General features: G+C 41.8%; 1 protein-coding gene across 1 annotated transcript; it reads left to right on the top strand.

Annotated features, from left to right (window-relative positions):
* Positions 1-3,983: 3,983 nt before the first annotated feature.
* On the top strand, positions 3,984-19,779 carry erich3 (glutamate-rich 3). The gene is made up of 14 exons (XM_068725871.1): positions 3,984-4,035; positions 6,119-6,212; positions 7,170-7,295; positions 7,409-7,480; positions 7,670-7,798; positions 10,707-10,865; positions 11,285-11,494; positions 12,056-12,236; positions 12,667-12,853; positions 13,411-13,640; positions 13,749-13,895; positions 14,033-14,386; positions 15,381-15,515; positions 15,608-19,779. The coding sequence occupies exons 1-14, from the start codon at positions 4,016-4,018 to the stop codon at positions 19,036-19,038; spliced, it is 5,475 nt and encodes a 1,824-aa protein (XP_068581972.1). The 5' UTR covers positions 3,984-4,015; the 3' UTR covers positions 19,039-19,779.
* Positions 19,780-19,787: the final 8 nt, after the last annotated feature.

Raw genomic sequence — 19,787 nt, 5'->3', positions numbered from 1 at the left:
GCAAATGGAAAAGTAATCACTTAGATAACTTTCAACATTTAGCGATTTAAAAATGTAAAAAAATAAAAATAAAATAATTGTTCTTATCAGTGGAGCCTCTGAGGCCCCAAACAAAGAGGAAGTAAAGCTAATATCAACAAAACACTTAACAAAGTACCATAAGTGCTGAAACAAAGAACATGAAAGACGGCGATTATCAAATTAAGAAGTAGAGCACAGTACTGTTTCTATGATAATCAGAAACACTCTCACAAATACATAATGGTGAAATATATCTATTTAAGATCACTTTTAAGGTTCATTGCATCAGCACATTTTTCATTCTTACCGGATCCAAAATTGTCACCGTTGAGCATGTTTCTATATCTAAAGTGAGGAATTGTTTGTAAAAGTCACATTTAAAAAAGACACACAGGTTGCTAAAATACAGACAGAACAAGGAATGTGGGAGAGAAGCGTTGAGCGTTTGGCCCCGGTGAGCCTCTGACAGAATCTCCTAATTTGCTACTTCCACATGGACCTTTGCTTTCTCCGGGGCTGCACCTACTCATTTATTTCATTGAAATCAGTCCGAATTGGGGTGGTTTACAATTGACACAACGAGTTTGGCATGACCTTTTCTCCTTGCTGTAAATGGGTACTCATCGAATCTGTAGGGGGAGGCTGGGGTGCTGGAGGGAGGGACGGGGGCGGCGGTGCAGGGGGGTGTTGGGCGGCGGCGGGGGGGGGGGGGGGGGGGGGGAGTTGCATTGGCTGGGGGCCGATGGGGGATTGGGTGGAAATCACAGCAGTGAAAATGGCAGTGCGGTGAAAGAGGGGCCTGATTGCATTGGGACAGCATGCGAGAGGGAGCAGCATGCTCAGCCCAATCAGAGCCACATAAGGAAAAAGTGCTCTTATCAACGAGTAATGGCCCACTTGACAATCACACAGGCACAAAACTGCTCTATTTAACGCTGATTGCAAAAACTGCTGCCCCCCCATCTCAGAGCCGCATGACTCCCCGACATCTCCCTGCCACCTCCCAGCTTACAGCTAAGACCCCTTTCCTGAATGGAATTTATAATCACCCCACTTCCATTTCTACGTTAATTGTTATTTTAAGACTTAGGTTGTGTATTAGGCATTCAGTGCCGGTGAATATGTCTGCCTTGATTGCTGTGTTTATTGCGGCATATCCATCTCAATTCCACCTGCTTGACAGGTAGTGAATGTTTATCTACCTGGCTGTTTGTCCTCGTTCATGTCCACTGCTTGGTGGGAGAGAGACCTGCTGTAGTGCACATCTGTACAGAAGGAAGGTTAGAAGGGATTCATCTCCGCAAAGCACGTTCTACGCAGCTCTGATGATTGATGAAATGCTCTGACATGCAATAGGTGTTTTTAGCTCTACTTTGATAAGATCTTAGATTACTGTGGTCTAAGAGTCTTATTACATTTCACAGCACACATTTATCATTCACACGCTACCTCATGTGTATCTTGAGTTGGCAGTGGACACATCAACCTGCTGTCAACTACTCTTTGTTACACTTCAGAATACCAATAACAACAGTAGTAGTCAGTAGTAGTCGTATGGATATTCCTCCATTTTTCTTATAAGGAAACTACATTAACGTATTCTAATTGTGTGTAATTTGTACTCTTATTCTATTTTATCAGAATAATAACTGCTCTGATAGTTCTTTAGTGAAATGTCTTATAACTGAAACCTTTGTGGCTACACAAACGAGACTCTTTATCAAAACAGATACTTATTTTACCACTAATTTAACAGTAAAATAACATTTCTTTTGTTCCTCTGCCCTCTCATCCCACTCTCTGCTTCTCTCTTCTTCTGGGTTCGGGCAGCCTGGTCGTCTCAAACATCCACAGGTGTGTGTGTCGGCGTCCTGGTGTGAAACTAGAGGAAAAAGAGAGCGATGCGACGATGCTGGTGAGTGGAAATGAGCACCAACCTCAGTCTGAGTCCACCATGCAAAGCTCAGCCAGTCAACAGAGAATAGAGAAATTGGGGGAAAGTATTAATGGTAATTATGATAAATCAAATGAAGCTGATTTAATTCAATTAGCTCTTACTTTACTGTATCCGTTCCTTATTTGTTTATATTGTCAAGATATTCTGAGGAAATAAAAGTATAGAAGATGGATGTAACCTTGAAGCAGGGTAACATTAATAAATGTTCTTTATTGTGATGATTGAGGATGAGGATGATTATTAGCACAGCAGTCATTCATATTGCTGTTCACATGCTGTACTACTTGATGTATCCCAATTAGAATCAATAAAAGTTCCCAAAAGTTCAGTAAAAGTTTAACTGAATCACAAAGCTTTTGTCTTTAAGGCACTAAACATGTCAACCATTCATGTGCTGTGTGTGTCCCTTCACAGTGACACATACAGGTCAATGCGTCTGACTCTGCTGTGTTTCTTGTTCATCGTCTTTTGTAAGAAAAACCTCAAACCTGTGTCTCAGATGCAGATGGTCATGACTTGAAAAAGACTGTAATATATATATATATATATATATATATATATATATCACTGCTGTTGCATATTTTGAACAGGATGTCCACCAAAAGACAGAAGCACAGAGCAATCCTGTCCTCTTCCTTCCCAGTGTACTCATCAGTGATCCTCGAGTAAAAAGACTCCCAAGCTTTGACGCATGCTGAGACTCTAGAACGCAACACTTCAATTGATTATGAGAATGAGCACATTATGCCAAAAACAATTCAAAGACTATATTTGACGTATTGTGTGATACTTCCAACATAATATCAAGACAGTTGAGACACGATGGACAGCAGGAAGCAAAGCCGCCACACTTATGTTTCAGAAACATATTAAAACAAAAAATGCGATCAGATTAAACATCATTCATGATGATCTATTGTATAGAGTTAATGTAGTTCTAATGAGTTTCATGACAGACGTGGCTTGTGTATTGTCCATACACTAAAAGAAAATGTGAATACGGTGGTGTGTCCTGTTAAAAACAGTTCTCCACATTTCCACAAGAGGGCCACAGAGGACCAGCGGTTCAAGCTCATCCTGGTAAACTGAATATATATATTTATATATATATATATAAATATATATAAATATATATATATATATATATTTATATATATATATATATATATTTTTTTTTATATATATATATATATATATATATATATAGTATTTCCATTTTCTGCGATACTTTACACTTCTACTCCACCTTATTTCAGAGTGAAATATTTACATTTTTACTCCACTAAATCTGTCTGACAGCTGCAGTAACTAGTTACCACAGCAGGTTACTAAACTTAATCTACAGTAGCTAGCTCCACCTCAACTATCACAGTACGATGCTGCATCAGTATTAACAATAATGACATTTATAGTAATATATCAGAGACAGGGACCACTTTTCTGCAGATCAAGAACTTGTACTTTGATGCTTTGAGTACATTTGGATAACAATACTTATGTACTTTGCTTAAGTAGGATTTTGAATGTAGGACTTTTACTTGTAATTATTTTTACCCTAAGGTCACTTTCACCAAAGTAAAGGCTCTGAGTATTTCTTCCACCACTGATTAAAGCGTTACAGCATTTTTACTACTCCAGGGAATTTAGAAGAAGTAAATAAATCACAAATAAATTGAAGTAACCGTAGTATTAATCTGTCTAAAAACACGTGCTTCAGAGTGTGTGAGTGAGTGTACTGTGGTGTAATCTGGTGTTATCCTGGTTTGGATGTTAGTGGGACTCTCTGTAAGTGGAAACCAGCCCCATTGGCAGCATCGTCACGTGCTCTTCCATGGCAACCGGAGAGTGTCATCAGTTCCGCTCTGAGAGAAGTGCAGCTTCAGTCCCTCTCAGCTGACAACTAACCCACACACTTTATACCAACTCTGCCGGGGTCCTTTTGACTTTACGTCCACACAGGTGTCTTCCGGAGAATCCCACGGTCATTCTCACCTGAGATCTTCTTTGTTTGTTCACAGAGAGTTCGAGCTGAAAACCATGAGTCACCTCAACCCAGGGTAGGTTCAATTTAATCTTTAATATTTAGGAGATTGTGAGGTGATATTGTCCACTTTCTTTTTTTTACTTAATCATGACGTTCTCATTTCTGTAATTACTGGAAAACAGTTAAATAAACTCATTGATACAAGTATATCTTTGGAGTAAAATGTCAAGCATTATAGTCACTACAGAGGCAAAATGAACTACTTTTAATTGACTCTTCAATTATGCTAATGATACTGTTAAACAACGTGTCACAAAACGAGAAGAAGCAGTATGAGAGAACAAAGTCTATATATATAGTCACCACTGAGGAGTCATTGACTACTTCAAGGCTACTTTTAGGCTAGGCCCTACTGTAATAATACGTCAACCAGAAACTAAGAAATGATTTGTAACGTTTTAAACAATAGTTTTGTGACAAAAAAAAGTGCTTCAAGGTGAACAACACGTGACATTTAACACAACCAAAGACGAGAAGAAACAGCAGAAACAAAGATGGAGAGTGATGGAAACACTCTTTTTGCCAAAGAGGTATTTGGATCCTTTAAAAGGAAAATGTACTCTGTTACCACTAGTGGGATACAGACAACTACATGTACTCAAGTACTTGAGTAAACATTTGAACTACTTAATGTTTAGTATTTCAATGAAGTGCTACTACAAACAGATACTATACTTTGTACTCCAACACATATTTCTGACAGCATTACAGATTAAGATTTTACATTCGAAACACTCTATGAAATATGATGCATTGTTATGGATTAAACTTTATGAGGTAGTTAAAATTAGCTCCCCCTCTCCTCAAACTGCAACATTAAAGTAATACAACACATTGATGGGGGTCATTCTCATTCATTATTAGTACTTTTACTTCTATATTTGTTTTATACTAATAATACAACACTACTTGTGTAAAATTTTTAACTACTTTGACTATTTTTTCCTTTGACCTGTAACCAAGTCAGACTTGTTTTACTGTTTTAAGATTTTTATCCAGGCTCAGTTGTGTTTTTTTTTTGATTACTTTTGAAACCCTAGAATGAACAAATTAGGCAAGGCAAGGTTTTTCATAAAGCACATTTCATCATCAAGGTAATTCAAAGTGCTTTACATAAAACATCAAAATCCTCGAGACAAAGTGCAAAAGAAACATATTCTAAAAGGACATTCAAATACAACTTAAAAACAGCCATTAAAGAGTCAAGTCAAGAAGAGGTCATTAAACAAGCTAGAATAGAATAAGACGTATACAATACAAGACTAAAAGTTACAGTGCAGTGCAACAAATGAATAGTTTTTTTAACTATTATAAGGAAAGTCTTCAGCCTTGGTTTAAAAGAACTGGGTTGGATTAGAAATGCAGTTTTCTGGAGTTTGCTCCAGATATGTGATGCAATAAACAGCATTATAGTCACAACAGAGGCATAATAACAGAGACTCAACATAAGCCAATGCCACTCTTAGGCTAGTGTACCAATAGATCAACTAATAGGTCAATGCTGTGGCACATTAGCACAATATATAGTGTTATGCCATGTGTCTCCTCAAGGCATCAATGGGTCAGAGAAAGTCTTGTAAAAGAAAATGGCCTACGTGAGACTTCAACCACCATGTTGTGGTTCAAAGAGAAATGTGCAGCCAAAGCTGAAGAGCGCCAGAGACAAACGAGAGCCAGGTGCACAAAGAGGAGGTGGACAGGGTCAAGTGTGCCATCCCCTCGAACTCCTGTAATCAGACACCGGTAACAAACCCTATAGTTGTAGGATCCTGTTGTCTCGTACACAAATGCTGGAGGAAATCAAATCTGTGTTGGAAAAACACTTTCAGGCTAGCCGGGCTGCTGACGACCTGATGTCTCATTAATGAGGACAAGAAACAACAACCAACACACAAACATGGTGTTGTGCCTCACGGAGCCATTTTATTGGGATTCTGTTTTTCTCTTAACTGTAATCAAGAACTCTCGAGTTACACTAGAGGAAGACAACATTTAAAGTCTGGGTGCCATTAAGTTAAGCTTCTTTTAATTACGTTTCTTTGGCTGGGATTAATTGAGCGTCTCTTTTTTTGTTTTTATTGGCCTTGTTTCTGTAGACTTCTTTCTGCCTACAACAGTCTCACAGACAGACATCTGGCTGGATACTTCAGCAACACTCGGATCAGGAGACACCTGCAGAGAGCAGGACTGGTACGTTTACAGGTTCACGATATCAAGGGGGACAAAATGTACAGAAATACAACAGCAGTTAAATGGATGGGGAAAACATGGTTGGTGCTTGGCGAATATGGTTGTATGAGCTTATTTTTGTATTCATAAAATCTTTGATGATGATGGCGATACAGTGAAAACAGGCCACAAAAGTGGCCTTTTCTACCTTCTGAGATAACCAACTGTCGTCAGTTTATGATTCAAATGTCGCTAAATCCTGAAGGTAGAGGTTCGGACTCCAGTCACATGACTTGGACTCGAGTCAGAAGGAAACTTTAGACTTGACTAAATCCAAAAAGACTAATGACTCATGACATCACTTAGACTTGAGCATTTTGTCTTAAAATTACTTGATAACTTCCCCCAAGCCCAAAGATGAAATGCATGTTACTTAAACGGTGTGCCACAAATCAATTCACTTCCTGAAAGTCGATACTTATTTCCCCAGAACCACTTTGTTTGAACCGATCCGACAATCATCCAATTAAGTTGAAGCGCAGAACCAAGAAGAACTAACGTTACGTTACCGAGCGCCAGCTGGGAAAAATTATACTAAAAATAATTTGATCTACATACAAAAGCTATACGGAGGTCAACAAAAAATGAATTCCAGTATGCAAAACATGCGAGTTGAAAAAGAGAGATGAGGACGCAAATTGCATTACATTTGGTGAACAACGAATTCAGATTTTTTTTTATGACTTTTAGAATTTGGGACTTTAGTATAAAGACTTGAGACAAGCAAAACAATGGCAAAACTTGGTCCCACCTCTGCCTTAAGTGCATATATAGCATATATCATCTATTTTCTAGATAAGCCCTGAAAACGTTTGTCTTCCTGATCAATCAGCTGTTGATGACTTCAGTTTGAAAGGTCATTGTCTTCAAAGACCCATATCGTAGCTTGAACCCTGCTGAGACTCTTGTTGTGCTCAGATCACCAGGAGTGGACGTATTGTTCCAGACAAGGAGTACAGACACAAGCTGGTCCAGAGAGCCCACCAGAGACACGTTCGAGAATGCCTGGCCCAGGCCATTTTCCACAAGGTGCTGGAGATGGAGGTGGGAGGAACATGCTGTACCAGAGACAAAAAAGTCAAAACACTGTCAGCTTATCTGTGCTTCTCCTTGAATAATAAATTATGCAAATGTACTTCTGTGCCCCTCTCATACAGCGTGTCCATCAAATAGAGATCAAAAGGAAACTGGAGGAGTTTGCAAGGAGGGAAAGAGTGCACAAGATCAAAGTACATCATTTGCATTTAAACACTGCTTTGTTGCCCTATTTTGTAAACTAATGACTCTTGCATAATATGAAACAAAAAAAGACATTATTAGCATTTACCATTATGTACAGTGCCATTTTTAATAAATCATTTTGATATATAGCTACACAAAGAATGGCAACAACATAAATGAATGGTCTTGTTTGGAAGGTGGAGCGCTCTAAAAGGTATGAAGAAGACATCATCCGCATCCTGTCTCCACGGCCACCAACGGGTGCCAGGTGCATCCGAAAACAACACTCTGGGCCAGAAGGGGAACACTCCGAATCCTCCGAGTCCGTGAGTCAAAACATCCGTCCTGGTGCACCAGTAGATTGAGTGGATATTAAAATCAGAAACGGTTTATTGCCAAGTGCGTTACACATAGAAGGAATTTGGCTAGGTGAATGATGCATGGCAATAAACACCGTGCAATAGTATGAGACACAATTTAAAATTAGAAAATATGAAAATGTACAAGAAAATATGGTAAACAAACAAATAAGAATATGTTAAAAAAAGTATGTTATTAAAGTGTCAAGTGCATATTAATACAGAAAAGTTTTGCAAGGGTGTGTAACTGTAAGAAATTGTCCTGGGGATGTAAGTGGCAGTGGCAGTCCCGGGCTTTATTGATGAACCCAACAGCAGACGAGAAGAAACAGTTTTTGTGGCGTGAGGTCTTAGTCCTGATGGACCGCAGCCTCCTGCCGGATGGAAGGAACTTGAACAGTTTGTGTCCAGTTTGTGTCCAGGGACAGCAGGTTGCAGCCAATCACCCTCTCAGCAGAGTGTATGATACGTTGCAGTCTGCCCTTGGCAGTGGCTGCATCGTACCAGACGCTGAAGCAGAGGATGGACTCAATGACGGCAGTGTAGAAGTGCACCACCATTGTCTTTGGCAGGTTGAACTTCTTCAGCTGCCTCAGGAAGGGCATCCTCTGCTGAGCCTTATTGGTGATGGAGCTGGTGTTAAACTCCCACTTGAGGTAAAGGGTAGGAAGCGGAAGGACTCCACAGCGTCGACGGTGGAGTCACACAGGGTGATAGAGACAGGAAATCCAGAACCATCTCCACTGTCTTTAGGGCATTGAGCTCCAAGTTGTTCAGTCCGCACCAGGTCACCAGATGGTCAATCTCCCATCTGTAGGCAGACTCATCCCCACCAAAGAGTCCAATGAGGTTGGTGGTGTCAACCTCGAACTTCAGGAGCTTGACGGACTGGTGACTGGAGGAGCAGCTGTTGGTGTACAAGGAGAAGAGCAGAGGGGAAAGAACGCAGCCTTGAGGGGAACCGGTGCTGATGGTCCGAGAGACTGAGACATGTTGACATGCTGCTTCTTGTCAGACAGGAAGTCTGTGATCCACTTGCAGGTGGAGACGGGCACATGCCGTTGGGAGAGCTTGTCATGCAGCACGAGATGATGGTGTTTAAGGCAGAGCTGAAGTCCACAAACAGGATCCGAGTGTAGGTTCCTGAGGAGTCCAGATGCTGGAGGTTGAAGTGAAGGGCCATGTTGACTATGTCGTCTACAGACCTGTTGGCTCTGTAGGCGAACTGCAGGGGGTCCAGGAGTGGGTCGGTGAGGGTTTTGAGGTGGGACAGGACAAGGCGCTCAAAAGACTTCATTTCAATCAGGAGAGACAAGTGAATGATTAGTAGTTAACATTTCTTATGACAGATGATGCGTAAATGAGTTACACAGAAATTCTTTGGCACTTGAACTCGACGAGGAGATTTGTGATCGAGTTGTGATTACCCTGAGCGGCAACAATATAAATCCCCCCGTGGAGTCCAGACACTGGTGGCGATGGTGGCTGATGAGGTTGATAGGATGATGAGTTGATGAGGCTGATGAATCTGCGAAGATTGGGCGGAGATGGGGAGGTGGAGGGTTGCGTAACAGCAGCATGAACTACTGAAGGTAGAGAGACGGTCATATTTAAAGACAGACAGCAGCAAGATGATAGGCTAATGATGTCCTTGTGTCGTTGTGCTATTGGCTAGAGACCAGCTGATCTAGACAGCTGATATCATGATTGACAGCCCCAAACAATAATAACAAGGAAATAATGTGTGCATGCTTGAGGAGTGATGGCAGATGTATGGTAAATAAGCTACGGGCTTAGGCATGCATATAGTCTAGTATAGTCTTTCTGTCTGAACTTACGCTAGAGCTTCATTACCACAGACGTCAGGGCGACGGGCCTGTAGTCATTAAATCCTGTGATCCTTGTTTTTTTTTGGGGGGGCGGGGATGATGGTGGAGGCCTTGAAGCATGCTGGTACACGGCATGTCTCCAGTGAGTTGTTGAAAGTGTGTGTGAACACCGGAGACAGTGGATCACCACAGTGCTTCAGGGTGGAGGGAGCGACACAGTCTGGGCCGGCTGCTTTGCGGGGGTTCTGACTTTTAAACAACCTGTTGACGTCTCTGAGCCTGTGAATAGAGAGAGTCGTCATATCGCTGTAACATCACATTTAATAATCTGATCCAAGTTCTTAATCAAGTGCTGTTGAAATGTGACCTTTAATTACAGTATCTCTGTCATGCAAAGAAGGTTTTTAAATGCCACAGCATGGCCTGTGAGCTTAAAACGTTGACCTTTAGTTAAAGACCTTTATTAGCCCAATCAGTTTAATATAGATCAATCAGATCTATGTCTTTCAAGATAAAAAATATGAGGCTTCACTTTAATTGTAATGTCCTCATTAATAAGATTTTTCCCATCACTCCAAATTTGGTTAAATCCTGACAGCTGTTAGCACAGTTAACCTAGCGCTTGCCAAAGGTAACAAAATCAGTCCTCCAGCACCTTTAAACATAATTAATTAACACTTTTCATCTTGTTAGTTTAATACGTACAAGACTTTCTTTCAGAATGTCTTTTTAAAAAGTCACAGAGAGAAAATAGAGCCGATAATCCTGCCCTTGATTTCTGTGTTTACCCGGTGAAATCTCTCGTTTTATGTCTGCAAACATCTCACACTTCAGCAGGTACAGACTTGTTTGAAATACATCAACAATGATTTGTTGAGGGGGAGAAATGTCAAGGCACATTATTGATTTATCAGTCTCAGAAAATGTCTTGTATTCGCAGCATTAAAACTAATGTTACACTGTACTCTATTGGTTTCCTTAGCGATACATACACAGTGTTTGTAATGAGCAGAGCGCTGACTGTGTGTGTGTTACTGGTGCTGCAGCCGGGCTCGTCTCGACCCAACACAGCTCCGGGGAAGATGCAGAGGCCGGTGCGCCTGAAGCCGATCCACAGCAACAGCACCACAGCTTCGCTCAGACGCAGCTCGCCTCACAGACTCCTTGAGTCCTCCAATGAGAACGACCTGCCGTTCAACTGCACTGTGAGACCGTGACACATGAGAATCATTCATTCATTCACCCATTCATGTGCCTACGCATAGGACACAGTGCCTATACAGACAGAAGCATATTCATTTTTGGTTTTGATCTTGAGTGAGTCAATATTATCTTCCTTTGTTGTTTGAAAACTATGCAGAAACTTTGCAGTTGTAAAGGGAGTGTAAAAATATTAAACTCTATCATACATTATATTTTACAGATGCATACAAGCTCATCAAAATATTTTGTGTTAATACTAGAAAACAAAATTACATTACATCAGTGTTTCCTCATGACTTGTAGAGAAACACTCAAGTTTTAACAAGCACATTCACAGACATTGTCATTATCCTGCAACAACAACAACAACAACAAACACACCGTAGTCTTTTCACAGTTTGCTTGTTAACCTCTCTCAAAGATGGACAAGGCGTCCCGGAGACGTTTGACCACAACGGAGGTCTCCCGTGGCATCTCACCTTACTGCCTCCCAGTCATCAACAACTTCGTCACCCCAGTGCCTCCATCCACGAAGAGGAAAGAGAGGGGGGTTAAGGTCACCCCGAGCGGCACGCTCAGAGGCCGCAGACTGCGTCCTACCACGGCCTCCAGTGGAGCGGACCTCAATGAGGTCTTGATCTCTCTTTATGTTTTCCCTGGCAACAATTCCACACCAAACTTACAAGCTGCAGCCCCTTTAGATTGGTTAAGTTAAAAATGAAATACAAAACAATTAAAAATTCTAGGAGATTCATTGATTTCTGCAAGTCTTTGTGTGTGTGTCTTTGCCAAAATGCAAATACAAAACAGCAATTGTAATCTGTAGTCACAGATTATTGTTAAACATGTATTTAACTCAGTGGTAACCCTATGGCGGGACAATTAGGAAAATAAATAAACTAAAAATCAAATCTATAACTGACCTAAATGTATCCATTGTAGTCAATTTTAACTGGTCATATTGTAATTAATCAGGAGAAAGATATCAGAGGTGAGATAACATTAAAAAGAAAACACAAGTCAGTGATATTAGAATAAATTGCATTATGTAAATTCCATCCTGACCTAGATAACACCCACTTGTGAAGATCAGTCACATCAAATTCGGGATTAGGAAATTAAAATGATTCCCTAAAACTGGATTAAATCGATATCATACTGACCCCAACCTGTCGTCTTTTTCCCCATCCAGGACCCCCCCATGCTGAGGAGCTCTGTGCACCAGAGCAGAGTGTGTGTGAACATGATGTACTTCGGTAAAACGGTGCATCTCTCTCACGACCTGACCGACATGAGGGATGAGGTCAAAGTGTTTCAGCAACACTGTGGAGGAGAGAATCTGTGTGTGTTCAAGGGAAAGCTCCGCGAGGGAGGTCAGTGTGAGGGTCTGTGATTGTGTCTGTTAGACTTGTGTTTGTTTAAAATGAATAAGGGCAAATCTCGGGAGGAAAGTCATTTAGATAATGTAAGTGTGCACAACAGCCTTTGAGCAAACAAACTAACTCTATTAAAAGAAGTTTCAGACTGGGAAGGGGCCAAACATGGATTTTTTGAAAGTAAACATAGTTTCAGAGATTTTCTTCAGAAAAGTGGCTCAGGACAGTTAAGACGTCAACCAGTCTATAAATTAACTTTAAATTGAGTTATTTCTGCATTTTTAATATAGTTTGTAGGGATATGTAAAGATGCCTCACAGGTTATGGATGGTTTAGGGTTGTTCTGCGACACCATGGTCACAGATTTGATGATCTTGATCTTGAAAGTGTTCCTACCTCTCGTCTACATCCTCAATCTTTCCTTCAGAGACTTTCCAGTTCACTTCAAGGCGACACCGAGGTTTCCCCTTCAGCTTGACTTTCTTCCTGAACGGGCTGCAGGTGGAGCGGCTGAGCTCCTGCTGCGAGTTCAAACACAGGAAGGGCCCCCGACTCGGTGGCAGGCACGGACACTTTGGTTTCTGCAGCGTAGAGGGAGCCTCTCCCTGTTACAAGTAAGGTCTCCTGCTGTGTCTCTAAAGGGTAAATCCACTGATTTTACACATCAAAGTCTGTTTATATGTATAGGGCAGTACTACTGCTTATGTAAAAGAAGTTGCTTAAAAGCCTTTTGTGGCTTGAAAAGTTTGAAAATGAAAAAAAGAAAATGAAAGAAGTGACGTCTGTAGTCTGCTGCTCATCTCTGCTTGAAGCCAGCGGTCAAGTTGCACTGTGGGTAGTGTAGGCGCTAGGGTTTTGTCATAGAAGGAGAATGTGTGGAATAAAAAAGACGGCCTTTTTCAAAAAACTGTCCATTGAGTCCAACAATGTTATGAAATACTCTTATTCACGTTCTTGCCAAGAGTTAGATGTTGTTAACAGAAGAGTGAGTACAAGAAAGTCAGCGGGCAAGAAACACGCCTCCAAATGATTACTAATGTTGCTCCTTGTCTACCATTTTTTTTATTGGTTTGATAACAACCTCGCAATGTTAACTTGACGAGAATCTATCCAAATGTTGAACTATTCTTCTAAACTAAGTTCTGACAGTATATTGTGCTATTTTCTTCAGGTGCATTATAGCCATGGGATTGGACAAGAAGCCCAGTCCTCCACCAAAGAGGGTGAAAGAAGATGAAGGCAGAGAGGAGTCAGTCACCAGCCATAAGGATGCTGCTGAGATGGAGAAAGAGAGGACCGGAGACGACGCTGCATCCCATTCAGAGTGTGAAACCAGCCAACCACAGGACACCAAGACTCAAGTCACAGAAGAAACAGCAGCTGAGGACAAAGTCAGAGATGGTATACGAAAAAGCACGAATGCGCCAATAAGAAATAAATACTTGTGACTTTGCAGATCTTTACTCTACAGTGTACCGCAATGAATTTTCCGCATGTCTCCCTCCTCAGATTACGAGGAAGACTTTGAAGTAGACGATGAGGGCCCTCCAGAAGACGTCGAGGCAAAAGAAAAGAAATCCTCGTCTCCATCTGGTGAAACTGAAAGGCGGGTTAAAGAGAGAGACGCGTCTGAGACCGAAGACGACGAGAAGGATGGTGGGTTAAATCACTTGTTTGAACACACGAGTATAAATTACTGAGAGTAAAGTGCCATTCAATCACACACTATTTATTCATTTGACAACCGCTTTTACAGCAAAACAGAAACAGATTTTTTTTTTTTTCTTGCACAGAGGACATTAAGTCTCATTCAGGCTCCAGCTCCTCAGGCAGCGACCGGGAGGAGAGTGATGCTGAATCCACCAAAGACTCCAGAGAGGACGAGAAACCAAAAGAGGTCGATCAGGAGGAGACTGTTGTTCCTCCAGATGAAATAAAAGACGAACCAAATCCAGAAGAAGCCGCTGCCACTGAGGCCGAGCCTGCTGTGCCTAAAGACTCAGACATACAGGACAGCGCGTGGGACAGCACAGAGCTAGAGGTCTACGACACCGGCGTCCCCTCAGGGAACGAGAATAAACAGAGTGGCGACACCTCAGGAGACAAAGAGGTAGACGAGAACCAACAGGAGGAGGAACAGGAGAGAGGTGAGTACAGATCAACAAATACAACTGTGGAGCTTTCACCTGAGTGAGAAATGGATCAGTCCATCTTTTATGGAGGTTTTTCCACTATTATCACATCAAGGGCTGTCGTCCATGTTGTGTGTATATGTAAAGACAGCAATTCAGATCTGACAACAACTAAATAACTATCACAGTACTGTGTTGTCAGTTTGTGATAAAGTAAGATTGTGACTTTGTCAAATTTGATAGTGGAAAAATGACTTGTGTGTTCTGTTTTTTTCGCTTATTTTTCATTTGTTTGTGTGTGATGATTTTCTATCTGATCCCTTTTTAATGTCAAAGTTATTTTTTATTCAAATTCATTTTGAGATGTTTGGATGTTAATAAGAAATTCTCACCTGTAACAATATTTTAATTGTATTTGTATCACTTTGCTTTTTACTCAATTTATTTGTCTTAAAGTTGCACTTTGTAGTTTTGGTTAATGGAATAATGATGTGAAATTTGCATTATGAGCGTTCTTCTTTTTATTAATGTCTGTATTATCTAACCAGATGAAACCAGGATTGTAGGTCTTCCAGGGATCGGTTTGCACAAAACATTTAAGTGCCAAAGTTTAGTGATTTTCTTTCTTTATTTTAATCTTTTATCATCGGGAGTTTCAAATTCACATCCTAAAATTACATAAAATAGTTTTTTTAAGATGTTTTGCATTGTGTTTCCATTTTGGTTGTATACTGAATCATGCTTGTTTATGTGTTGTTTCTTTTCTTTCTGTGCATGTTAATTATCATTTTGCATGTTCTGTTTGCACCTGGAAAGATTAAAGACATTCTTTTGTTCATGGCTGTATGTTTCTTCATTGGCTCAGTTCTCCCATTGCACTTGCGTTGTTCAAATACTGCCTCATTCATTGCCTTAAAACAATCTGACATCGTTTGTCACCGTAAGTGACTCACAAAAGTTCACCCTGGGCTTTGGTTTAATTTATATCGCTGTCTCTTTCTCTCCCAAGCCAAATCTGTGCAGGAGAAGCTGGCAGAAGCCATACTGAAGGAGTCTCACTGCAGCTCGGAGCCCGAACTGAGCGACACTAGCACCGAGGAGGAGGAGGAGTCCATAGAAAAAGGCCCTGAAATAGACAGCAAGGGTACTAGACTTTCATCATCGTTCAAATGAATGAAGACAACTATTGCAGTAAAAAACTGACTTTCCTAAACATTCTCTCCATTGTTTTTGCAGATGCAGTTGCAGTGAAATCTGTGACATTTACAGAACAGCAACCGACCCTTGAAGAGGAGACAAAATGTGAGGAAGGTGTTGTTGGTGAAACCGAAGAGGTGAACGATTACGACGAACCTTCTGAACCAAAAGATCGGGAGAACGGAACCGAACAAGAGCCCCAGGAGAGCAGTAATGGCACTAAAGATGAGACGGTCAAAATAGAGGAGGCAGATGAAACGGCTTCATCAGGAGAAGACAAAAACACAGCAGAGAATGATAAACCAGAGCACACAGAAGATATAGCTCTGCATCCTGTCTCTGAAGAGGAAATTATTGAGGATGACAAGACTTCAGAACCTCAGGAAGAAGCTGCAGCTAAATCCACCGATGGCGAGGCTGCAGAGAGAGACGAAGAAAAGGAGGAGAAAACTGCAGCGGAGGCTGACGACACGGGGCAAGGAACAAAAAGAGGCGAGGAGGATGAGTCATCGGTGTCAGAGCCGAATAAAAAGACTGATGAGACAGCAGCGCCTGATAATGCGGAGGCGATGACAGCGAGCGAGACAATGGAGATGAAAGCAGAGCCCTCAGAGGAGCGAGAGGCCCTCAACTATGAAGAGGCACCTGTAACCGACACAGAGAAGAGGCCGCCGGGAGACAGCGAGGACAGAGACGCAGCATCAGAGACGGAAGTCACAGCGGAGGAGAGCGGAGACACCGCAGTTCATAAAACAGCAGATTCAAGTGCAAAAGATGTGGTCAGCAAAGATGATATTAAAGAGGAGGAAGTGTCAGCAGTAGAGGATTGTAAAGATGACAATCAACAACACAGTGATCTGGGAGAAGAGCAGACAGAAAAATCATCTGGGGTAATAGATGATGAGGTAGAGGAGAAATGTGAAGAGGAAGAAAAGCAAACAAATCCAGATGAGAAAACAGAAGGTGAAAATAGAGAGGAGAGTGAAAAGGAGGATAAAGATGAGACGGATGAAGAAAAGAATAATGAGAGTAAGACAGAAGGAAGGATAGAAAACAAGGAACACATTTCAGAGTGGACTAAAAGTGACTCACACACTGAAGGAAATGCAAATGAAGAACAAGCTGAGGAGCACCGCAGTGAAGAAGAAGTGAAGGTTGCAAATGAAGAGAAGGCAGATAAATCAGAAAAGACAGAGGGAGACGAAGATGGCGAATGTGTCGAGAATAAGAATGACGAGGAGGACTCTGAAGAAAAGGGAGCCGCCACTGAAAAAACTAATGAGTGTGGAGAGATGAACTCGGCTGCTGATGAAGAAAAGGATGATGAAGCAGAAAAGGAAGAGAAAGATCAGAACGAGGACAAAGCGGAGAATAGAGATGATGAAGAATGTGAAGAGAAAAAAGTTGTAACTGATAAGACTGCAGAAGGAGAAGACGTATCTGAGATTCCAGAGGAATCTGAGAAAAGCGGAGAGGCAAACTCGGATAAGGATAATGTGAACATATCTGAGGAAAATATTGTTGAGTCAGAGGATGTCAGTGACAGGGAAGCAGCAAATGTAGCACAGGGGACTAAAACGGCTGAAGAGACGCCAAATAATGCAATGGAGGCTGAAGATGTTATGAAGGAAACTGAAGGAGAGAGTGACATCAGGGAAAAGGGAGACGTTGATGTTGAAAATGGTGAAATCTCTCATGAGGATGAGGGAGAGGCTCAAACCGAGGGCAAGGATGACGTGAAAACAGCAGTGAATACCGAAGAAGGGAGAAAAACAGAGGAACCCACAGAAGGTGAGACCACAGAGGCTAAAGAAGTAACTGTGGAGTCTGAAGATGATGCTGAGAAACATGAAGACGACAAAGTTAATGAGGCTCCTGACGCCGATGTCGTACAAAGTGAGGCAGAGGACGGGAATGATGGTGTGGAGAAGCAAGATGAATCCACTAAAAATGACTTGGAGCCGGGGACATCCGGCACAAAATTAAAAGAGGAATCTAAATCAGATGACAGAGAGGACGGTGAAACAAAACAAGATGAGGATGGCAACTTTTCTGACCCTAAAAACGATAACACAGATTCAGATTTGATGAAAAAGAGTGATAACGTCCAGAGTGATGTCTGCGAGGTCATAGCTGCTTCTGCAGTTGATCAGGCACAATCTTCAACACCCACCGCTGTGGATGCAGGCGACACGCCTCACCAGTTAGACGAGTCCACTGCACCGTCTGACTCCATGACCGACAAACACCCACTCGCTGACAAAAATGCGGCTGCCGCTGACCTCTCCGCTGCCGACGGAAACAACGGAGCAGACACAGAGGAGGCGAGCAAGGCCTCGGAGGAAGGAGCAAGTGTGCTGCTCAAACCTCAAGCGCAGTCGTCACAGCTCACGCAAAACAACGACAACGCAGAAGAGAGCGGAGCAGTAGGTAATAACCCTCCAGAGGCCCTGGCGAGGGAAGACAACACAGATCTGGTCACAAACTGGGTAACCATGCATCAAACCTCAAAGTATTTTGAGACGTTTGTTGAGCCTCTAGAAGACTTGAAGGAATCGACTTCAGACGCTCAAGTGTCCAACTCTAAAGAGGAAGCGGCACAATCTGCAGAGCTGCCGAGATCAGCGAGTCCACTTAAGATGGCGAAGGTGTCTGAAAATGCAGAACAAGAGCACACGGCAAAAGATGTAAATGAGTCAAGGGACAAAAGCAAAGAGGAAACTGTGGTGTCAAACCTTGAGAGCAATCACTCCGAAGACGGTGAACCACGTGAGAGAGACGCCCTGAAAGTGGAGGACGAGACTGAGGTGACAGACTTGATCTCAAAAACAGAGAGTGAACAAAATGATCAGGAGTCTGTGAGCAGGCAAGACATGAGGTCAGAGGAGCACAGAGGAACCAGGGGATCTCTGGAAGAAGACAAAGCGCAAGAAGGTTTAATGCATGAGAGCTCTGAGCAAACTGACATTTCTAAGACTGACGTGGAAAGCATTGGAGGTACTCATCGTTCAGTAACCAGCGGGAGAGCCGAGAGTGTCTCTGAGAACCAAACTGAGGAGAACACTACTGATAATGGTCCAGAAACACAAACCACAATTGAAGAGGCGAAAGATCTTCTTTCATCATCCACAACAGAAGAGCATCGCGAATATTCGAAAGCGAATGAACCGAACGATAGCGAAGAAACGTGGGGAAAAAATGATGAACAAAGTCGAGAAGTTACGGAAATAACTGATTTAATGACGTCCAAGTCCGACGATGGAAGCCAGGAGGAGTCCCAGCATAGAGACACGCAACCTAAATCGTCAGACGGCAGCGTCAACGGAGACAAACGAGATGTGCAGCTGATCCAGGACATCAAACACACTCTCAGTAAAGACCGGCTCAGCACTTTCTCAGTGGATGAAACGCTGTTCGGTCGAAGTTCGTATCCTTTGCTGACCGCTGCGAGGACGGAGAGTGGACATTAGGGCTGCGCGCTTCAGAGTGGCACTAAGGTACAGTGATGCTTTACTTTACTTTAGTGTTCAAGGAAAAATATACATAAGAAGTTCAATTATATAAGTGAACATTTAGAAAATGAGCAGTTAGACAATCAGATGGCTACATTTAGAAAATGAAACATTCGTAGTGATCAGAAAAATACAAAGTGAATACAAGATGATTCTAGTTTGGACAGAGGCCCTCAAGTGTCTTGTGGTTTCTGTGTTTACATTACAATGGCTTCTTAAATAGACTTCACCCTTCAATCACCAAAAAGAAGAAGCTGCATGATGAGTTTTGACCGCGGTATAAAATGTTTACAATAGACCATCTCTTCCTATTGTTGGTAACAAAGAGACGTAGTGTGTGAGAGGTATCAAGTGCAGCTGCTATCACCTATTACCTGTAAACGGATACTCTTCCACTCACACAGACACACTGTTGAATAATTCATATTTGTTGGACTCCCACAGCTTAGTTTGTCCCAAGTACACTTTACGTTTCCACTGATGTTACGGTACCTCAGCTTTGATCAGAGATCTTTAATTGCACTGTGTCTGTGTTAATGACAGTTTTAGCGCTTTTACATCTGTTTATATGACATCGAGGGGATAATTCATCCGTTATTGTGTTGCTAATGAGTCAAATGAGACTTTGTGAAATGTCAAATCTAGGCACTGAGTTGTGTCATTATTGCTGCTAACACTACCTCTTATTTAAAAAAAAAAAAAAAAGA

This window comes from Cebidichthys violaceus, unplaced genomic scaffold, assembly GCF_023349555.1.
Source record: "Cebidichthys violaceus isolate CVI_PGR_0920_01 unplaced genomic scaffold, fCebVio1.0.p SCAF_37, whole genome shotgun sequence".
Taxonomy (NCBI): domain Eukaryota; kingdom Metazoa; phylum Chordata; class Actinopteri; order Perciformes; family Stichaeidae; genus Cebidichthys; species Cebidichthys violaceus.
Note: the sequence above shows the minus strand (reverse complement) of the source record. Positions and strands in the feature narration are given on the sequence as shown.